The sequence below is a fragment of the Vipera ursinii genome (assembly GCF_947247035.1).
Source record: "Vipera ursinii genome assembly, chromosome: 1".
In the NCBI taxonomy this organism is placed as follows: Eukaryota; Metazoa; Chordata; class Lepidosauria; order Squamata; family Viperidae; genus Vipera; species Vipera ursinii.
Genome location: NC_139512.1, coordinates 114727354 through 114736442, shown reverse-complemented (window position 1 = coordinate 114736442; position 9089 = coordinate 114727354). Strand labels below are relative to the sequence as shown.

At 38.0% G+C, this 9089-nt stretch overlaps 1 protein-coding gene across 1 annotated transcript; it reads left to right on the top strand.

Annotated features, from left to right (window-relative positions):
• Positions 1-236: 236 nt before the first annotated feature.
• Positions 237-1178, top strand: LOC310644298 (olfactory receptor 9G4-like; the record flags this gene model as incomplete). The annotated part of the gene is made up of 1 exon (XM_083369146.1): positions 237-1178. One exon carries the CDS (start codon positions 237-239, stop codon positions 1176-1178), a length of 942 nt encoding a protein of 313 aa, XP_083225272.1.
• Between the last annotated feature and the right edge of the window lie 7911 nt (positions 1179-9089).

The window sequence follows — 9089 nt, the reverse complement described above, 5'->3', positions numbered from 1 at the left end:
TTTAAAAGGTTTGCAAAACATAAAATCATGTGCACCTAATGCAATGAGAATGTAATGCTAATATTTTCATGTAAAGCCAGTATTCCATCAAACTGCTCAAAAACCTGAAGAAAAATGTGCTGTTTTCAAAATATCTTTCAAAGTTACAACATTAATTCATAGTTCAGGGCCCCAAACTGCAACATCTTGTTTGTTTTTCCTCTTGGTTTTCCTCTCTGTACAGGTCATGGGAAAAGATGGAACTTGAAGACAATCACACATTGGTTACTTATTTTGTGGTTGTTGGGTTTACAAGAGACCCATTTCTACGGACAATTCTCTTTGTGGTATTCTTGGTCTCCTACATCCTAACACTGACTGGGAATCTGGGTCTCATAGCCCTGATCTACCTGGACTCCCACTTGCACACACCCATGTATTTCTTTGTGGGAAGTCTTTCCTTCCTGGATGTCTGGAATTCCTCAGTCTACACTCCTCGGATCTTATATGATTGTTTGTCCAAGAACAACCACATTTCCTTAGTTGGTTGTGCAGCCCAGTTCTTCTTTGCTGCTGGATTGGGCTTGAGTGAATGCTTCCTATTGGCATTCATGGCTTATGATCGCTTTGTGGCCATCTGCAACCCACTCCTTTATGCCATTGCCATGCACAAGAAGCTCTGTGTCCATCTAGTGGTGGGGTCTTATATAGTGGGGTTTGCCAATTCTGTTGCACACACTGGTAACACTATCCGTCTACGTTTCTGTGGTAGTAATATCATAAACCACTACTTTTGTGATGTGCCACCACTTTTGAAAATGGCCTGTGATGACACAAGAGTTTATGAACTCATCCTGACTGCTCTCATTGGTTTCACTTTGCTGGTAGTCATTGCTGTCATCATGAAATCCTATGTTGGTATTGTGGCAGCCATTATTCGCATCCGTTCTGCTGCAGGGAGACGCAAGGCTTTCTCTACTTGCTCGGCTCACCTGGTCTCTGTCTCCCTCTTCTATGGCTCCATGCTCATCATATACTCCACACCTAATGCTTACCACACTCCAAATTGGGACAAGGCAACTGCGCTGTTCTATACGGTAGTCAACCCTCTGGTCAACCCTTTGATTTACAGCTTACGCAACAAAGATGTGAAGGCAGCCTTCAAGAAAGTCTGGGGGAGATTCACAGCATACAAATAAATGGCAATCTCCTTCTTTAGGGCAGATTGCAGATGAGGAAATTAACCTCTCTGCTCCAGTGTCTGCCAGTCAACCAGCCACTTTCTTTCTTTGCTCCTTCCCCCATTTGCTTCCTTGTTAAAAGAAAGTGGAGAAAGTCAGAAGTTCAGAATTAATTTCAAAGATCAGCTCAAACTCCCCATTCATACTTTTCTCAATTTTGTTCCATATGTATACTTTCCCAGTCTTCTTCTAAGCTAGCAGCACCCTGACTGTTTATTTCAGACTTTTTAAATGGTGTTGTCAGTTTTTAATTCGCTTTGTGTTATTGTTGATGTTGTTACTTTTACTGCTGCTAATCTAGTAGCGTCAGCCACTAAATATGTTTAGGCTCTCTCTGGTTGGAGGTTTATATCTATTTCAAATTCTCATAATAGCACATCTAATAAAATGATTTTTAAAATGTGCATTAATATTCGCTTTATTGTATCATAAATTGTACCACCCAAATCTCAAGTCATATCCTTCTAACATTCTATTTCTCAGCAACGTGCATTCCTTCATCCAAATTAAACAACTACCTGCATAATGCAATCTCAAATCAGGTAAACCAATTATCTTTATTTTGCATCTTACAACACTTTATATTTCATTCTCAAAGATTCACCTGTTGTTGTTTGTGTAGCATAGACATCATTCCTGGACTGTGTAGCAATGACACATATCTGGAGAGATTTCACATGCCCATCCTCTGCCCATTCTCGGTACTTGTGGATAAGACTCTGTTTCCAACCTGAGGGTCTTATATCATGAACGTCCACCAGTGTTGACTCCCTGATTATCGGAGGTCCAATGTGGGGGGTGGAGAATGGATGACCACTATATGCCTTGCCAGTTGCTGTATGTTGTATTAAAGACTGGGGAGAGACTTCGAGATCATCCATGCAAGCACTACAAAGACACTATAAAGGGAACTCTATGCCTCTGTGACATCCGGCCAAGGGAACTAGAAGCGGTGGCTGCTGACAGAACCGGCTGCCCAGCCCTGTGCTATGAAGGCTCCACTGGCTTTGAAGAGAGATGAAAACAAAGATTGATGGAAAACCTGAATGACACCATTAGAATAATATCCACAACTGCTACAACAGTGGACTTTCAGTGCCCCCATTGTGCCATAGATTTTGCGCTTCCAGATTGGGACTGCAGAGGCATCTCCACAGATACATAGATGAATTCCACAATAATATCTTCTTGGCATCCAAAGCACTATCCATACGAATGTTTGGTGTATAACAATAAAACAGCAGTTTTTCTTGTTTGGGACTATTGTCCCCAAACCCCCTAACTTTATACCCCCTCCCAGGCTTATAAAACAAAAACTTTTTTTTCCCCAGGCTGTGGGTGAATAGCAAATGCTTAATTTCCTTAGTCTGCCCATTTTCTTTCACACAATGGTGTCTTCTAACTCTAAATCACCACCCCAAAACATATGAATATTGTTCTATAAGAGGCTTGTAAGGCGACACACCGTGATTTAGTGCTTATGGTTCAGGAACTCATCATCATTTAAATCACTATAACAGAAAATAAAGTTTGATTCACAGTTGAAATTACATGCCCAGATATACCTGACATCTTATCATCCCCGTTTTTACCCACCTTACTGGCTGTCATTCAATCCTATATAAAGCATTCCCATTTCAGCCCCTCCCCTCATCCATTTGGTCAGGCGTCGGGCCCTTCCATGGGAAAGGGAACTCTCCTTGGTTTTATGGTTATTGCTTCCTTTTTAGTTGTAAATGAAGATGCAATCCAGATCTGTCTCTCCCCCTCCCTCCCCCAGTTCAAATGTTCCCTGTTGTTTGAAGATCGCCTAAAGTCTATCCTCTCCCCCCCCCCTCGGAGAGATGGCAGAATCCCCAGAATAAGCACATTGTTCTACCTATACATTTATGAAATGTGATATAAATGGATTCTGACAGGATGCCCATTATGAAATCTACATTCCACAGATTTTGTTTCCAGAAAAGGCCATGAGACAAGCGGTGATTGTAGCTGAATGTCTAAGGACCGTCAACATGGAAGATGATTGCTTACCTGGAGATTTCAGGTAGCCACAAGGAATGGTGATTTTTTTTTATTTTTATTTTTTCTTTTTGTTTTCTTTCTTTCTTTCTTTTGTAGAATAAACTTCCCTTGGAGGAATTAAGAAAAAAACTTTTGGCATGATCCTGTTGTTCCATCTTCAGATTATTATCATCAAGAGGAAAGACTCGATCTAAGTACTTCCAAAGGGAGTTGAGGCTACTTAATTTGAAGGAATATTGTGCTCACCCTATTTAGGATAAAACAAGGCTCCTATATAGGCTGATCTGTTAGCTTGTCAAAACAGAATTAGCAGGAAAATGTATTCAGTTTATTTCAGGTAAGCTTTGCATCTCCAGGTGTAATTTAGAAAGATTCCTCCCAAGATTCTAATTTCCCCAGCTAGGACTTGACTAATTAACTCCACAGTGTTCAAAGGTGGATCAGTTTTCTGATTTGCCCCAGAAGCAGGTCCATGCATCATGTATGGTGGCCCTTCAATTTCTTCCCCCTTTCTCTAAAATAAGGCTGGAATCAATCAATATTTAATTACCTAAACTGCTGACTTCTGTAAAGTGGAAAGACAACTGTTCACACATCACTGGGAAAAGGATAGTAACATGGACCTAAGCAGAAGATGGTAAGTCCCTGATGCAATGAGTCTCAGGAAAAACCTTGGCTAAAAAATAGTGTTGCACAAGGGGAGCAAGTGCAGATTATTTTCTGCTGGAAATCAGGTCACTTAATGACACCAGGAAGAAGAGTGGACATTCTCTTTAAACCACAGGAAATGTCTTTCAATGAGGCACACAGCTTACATAACACTGAGCACCCTCCTTTGCTGCTTGTATCTACAAGATGCATTTTCAAAGGCAGCTTGAATGCCAATCAGAGTGGAAGAGTCAACTTCACTCTGCCAATTTGGGGCTCTCCTTAAAACAGAAAAAAATCTTTGTGCTTTTTTCTTGTACTTTGCTTGTGCTTAAATGATGCCTTTTTGAGGACAGCTTGAATGGCAGAGTGGAGCAACCAAATTCAGGCATTCAGTATGGGACTCTCATTAAGAATCTTTCTGCTTCTTTCTTTTTCCCAAAGAACTATCTTGTTTGGATTTTCGATCTGGATGTGACTGGTTATTCTGAGGCAGTCTTGACAGGGAAGCTGTGCTTACATTATATAATACGAGCAATAGAACAATTTAATGGAAGTTGGTAAAAATCTATTTTTATGAAATTTTGTAAACAAAGAATAGTGCAAAATAGGGAAACTGATTAACTGTTTCTGAGCTCTGGAAAGCTAGGTGATTGCAAGGCTGAGAAAATTTTAGAGGACATAGAAGAAATATTTGAATGGTTTAATTTTCTGAGGGAGGATTTCAAGGGTCTAGAAGGCTGAAGGGTTTTTCAATAAAGAGTTACATCATATGAGATAATTGGGAGATCGGAATATTTTAGGGATTACAGGAAAGGTAGAGATTTAGGCATGAGATGGCTGAGGCTAATTAGGGAATCTAAATGCATTAAGCAGGGAAGCTGTAAAAGACAGGACACAGTAGATGTCACAGAATAGCATCCCTCTGCTTTCTTGAAATCCATTAATTTGCTATGTGTATTACCGTATATCTGAAGCTCCTGAACTGTCTACCAGTCTAAGATTTCCCTCTCTGCAATTTTGAAATAATTCTGCTTTGGAGGAATTGCTCTCCAGTTGATTGTGTTGAATGCAAATCAATTCATATGTGAACTAGCATCTTTGGTACCAAGCATTCTTTTATAGGGTGTCCTACATCAGCATGTTTGGAAGTAATTCATACTGGATTCATTGCAGGGGTTATGCCTAAGGAACTGCATAATGTTGCCCTTTCAACTGTTCCATATACCCTATCCTTCATTTAAGGAAATCCTTGAAAATCTGAAAGATCAGTCCTGGTTGTCAGCAAAATTAGAATTAATGTCAATAAGAAAAATGAAAGTGCAAATCTCAGATTTATTGAACAAGTATCCCCAGCATGTAACAGCTCCAGATTGCATAATGGTGTATTTATGCAAGTGATATGAAAGAAACAGGTTGATAGTGACAAGAAACAAAGGACAATCCAGAAGATGGTTTGGATATCTGGATACATTTTAGCCTTCACCACCGCAGCGGAAGCCATTGGTGAAGTCTGCTTTCTCTAGCCAGCTGCCTTCCCAGATGTGTTGACCATTCTGGATGAGCATTATGATAACTGTTTCCAGTATATCGGGAAAGAGAAAACCAAGTTAAGAATGTTTGGGTGAAGTATTTGAAGTTTGATGACAGAATATTAAGGGTGAAACTATGGAATCCACTACTAATGCTGCCAAAGCACATTAAGGTGAGGAGAGTCATGAGCCAAAAAGAAAGGCTGAGAATGGGGACTAATTTGATGTCAGTTGTCAGTTTTGTGAATGCAGGGCCCCCAGATGAACTAATTATGGACATACTGTATGGCAGAGACCCTCTTCTCTTAATGTAGAATATGAGTGGGACAATATTCATCCTATCAATCTGAGATTTCCATTTGTGCAAAACTGGCATGTAATACACTGGCGGGTGGTATGTCATTACTATGAATGCAAAGACCCATGTTCAGATGGTGCTCAAATATGAAGTTCACTGATTTTCATTCCATCGCTTTCTCTTGGTCTGTCACACCTGACAAGATTATTGGAAAAAGAATATTTGATCAGGTATGCCTCGAGATGATTGGTGTGTGTGTGTGTGTGTGTGTGTGTGTGTGTGTATGTGTGAGTGGGTTAGGACGCTGAGCTTGTCTATCAGAAGGTCGGCAGTTTGGCAGGGTTGAATCCCGAGTGCCTGTTACTCGTCCCAGCTTCTGCCAACCTAGCAGTTTGAAAGCACGTAAAAATGCAAGTAGAAAAATAGGGACTACGGTGGGAACGTAACAGGGTTCTGTGTGCCTTTGGCATCTAGTCATGCCGGCCACATGACCATGGAGATGTCCTCAGACAAGCGCTGGCTCTTCGGCTTTGAAACGGAGATGAGCCCCTAGAGTTGGAAACGACTAGCACGCATGTGCAGGGGAACCTTTACCTTTTATATATACATATATATAATGATTGGTGCTGGTTTATTTAGGAAAATGCAGACTTTCTAAAAAGATATGCTTGTCTGTTTAAAGATTTGCACAACAGATACATCAATTTCCTCGAGAATTATGAGATTTTTTTCCTCTGGTGGTCAGTTCCAGAGGTCATAATATTCAGTTGTTTTTGCAAGATTTAAAATATTTGAACTAAATTTGAATCATTCCAGAATAAAATCCCCTCTAAACCTGTTTTGTGAGATGCTGATATCAAATATTATGCATCATTTGATTTTTACAGACTGAAAATTCATGCTTTATTGTAAAATCGAAAGGTGCAAAACTGGGCCTTCAGATTCTCAGGTATTTATGCATGACCTTTTTTTCCACTTGCAGTTCATATTAGCAGCAGAAGGCCCGACTAAATGTACTCTTCCCCCATTACAATACAGTAGCCTCATCCTGTCTGGAGCTGAGACTTCAAATGGCGTTACACATTCTCCCCCAAACATGAAGTCCACACCTCACCAGATCTGCATTTTTTCTTTTTTAAAAAATAATATTTTATTAATTTTCCAATTTTACATTTAAGTATCTACAAAGTGACATGGTGACTGGGTTAATCAATAGTTCGATAACGAAATCTTTAGTAAAAATCTCAGGTTACAACTTCAAATATTTCTTCTCTTTTTCCCTTAACAGTTACTGTCTCGTATTCAAGCTAGTACAGTTCTAATTATATCAACTCAGTAAAAACATCATTATTACATTTATCAATACATTTTTAGCTTATATGTATCTTAATTACATTCAATCTTCATAAACAATCCATATCCTGTTATTATGTTTTACCCAAAATTTAGTTTCTTATCAATATTCCAGTTTAACCTTTAATATTTATAATTTTCAGGCTTTGGGTAACCAAGATTTCCCTTGTCTCAATTCATAATAAATTATAATATCCAAAATACACATTTTATCTATTTGAATGTAATCTTGTTTTATTTCCTAAAAGTTATCTGTTTCCTACCTTATTAAATCATCTACTTAATAACACAATATCCCTTTAATAACTCAAAACCATTATGTATATTACCTGGGTTAATCAGTAAACCAAACATATTCATAATAATTAATTTTATTTTTCCATTTAGGTCTAATTTTTAAATATTAAACAGATACAGTCCTTATTTTTAACTAATTTCCAAGTATTTTAAATCTAATGACCCAAATCCTCCTTATTTCAACATCTCCCTTTATCCCTCCAATTAATAATATGAAATCCCCTCTAATAAGTCAAAACCCCAATTTTCTTCAACCTTATCCTGGCTTTCTTCCTTTGCCAATTAGCCTTCCATATCAGTGCTTTTAGATCATCAAATAGATTTCCCTCTATTATTGTATATGTTATTTGAAATACAGGAGACCATTTAATTGCCATTTTTTGGAAGGACTAGCCCATTTGTATTCATTAAATTGTCTCCCTGTTAATCCAATTCCACATGCTTGCCCTGATATATTTGTCTTCAATTCAATCTGTTCTTTTTCTTTTTCAAATTTCTTCTGATTTATATAGAAAGTCATTTCCATTTTCAGTGTTGTCACTTCCTTTTCTGGATTTTTCATCAGCTGTATTTGTTGGTCAATTGAGTCCTCTGTGTTAATATTTGATTGTCCCACTTCTTCTGTTATCTTCTGCACTGTTGGTTCTTTGGTTGTAGTCAAAGTTTGGGTTTGTGTATCTAAGCTGATGTCTTGATCGTTTATGTTAGGTCTTATTTTATCACAAGCTGAAAGAATGGTTTCATGTATTGCTTTCAACATGGAAAGAATCTTTTCCTGGTCTTCATCCATCTCTTTCACATGTTTATAAATAGTCTTTCTAGTAAAAGTTGTTTGTCAAGCAAGATTTTATAGTCCAAGGTATTTCAACATCTCATATAGTGACCAATATTCCTCAAATAAAAAGATAGGAAAACAATTTCCCAGATATAACTCTGACAGTCAGTAAAGGTTAACATTCACAGTTCAAGTAGGCCAGTTATGCCGCCCAGCTGTTCTCTTAAAGCTAAGTCTCTCACATGTGGTGCCAAGGTCAGAAAAGTCTTATCTAAGGTCTCAGCTTTGAGCCAAGTCTCTTTTAGGAAATAAAATGTTGTAATACCAAATGTCACCACAAGATGTCACTGATGCATTTTTAATTTCTTTTGCCAAGTGATCAAGAGATCTCCATTTTAAGGTACTAAGATAATTTTCTTAATTTTAATTTGGAATGCTAGACATTGGGTCACTTTAATCTCTCATTCTTTTTTTCTATGTGGTCCGATAACAAAAAGAAGTTAATTATCTGAGCAAATATATAGAAGTGGTTAGATATAACTTGTCCTAGGTGATGTCTCCAACTTCACAGACTAATCTTCCCCATTGTCTTCCTCCAAATTCTACTAATCCCCAACTATCCCACAGGTTTGACAACCAATAATATCAATTAAGTACTTCCAAATGCTAAGAGGTATATTTAGAAAAAGCTGCCAAAATCAGTTTGGGGCATCATTTACAACATTGGATATAATTAATTCTAACCAGCATCCTATAAATGTGTATAGAACATTTAAAAAGTAGAACCAAAATCAGTTTGGGGCAACACTGGCAAAATTGTACCAAAGGTCTTGGGAGTTCAACAAAACTTTCAAAAGAGTGAAATGAATTCTCTATTCCTGGGCTGAGAACTATAGAATTCTTACTTTGCTTTCCTTTCTATGCAGGTTATGCTTATAAAA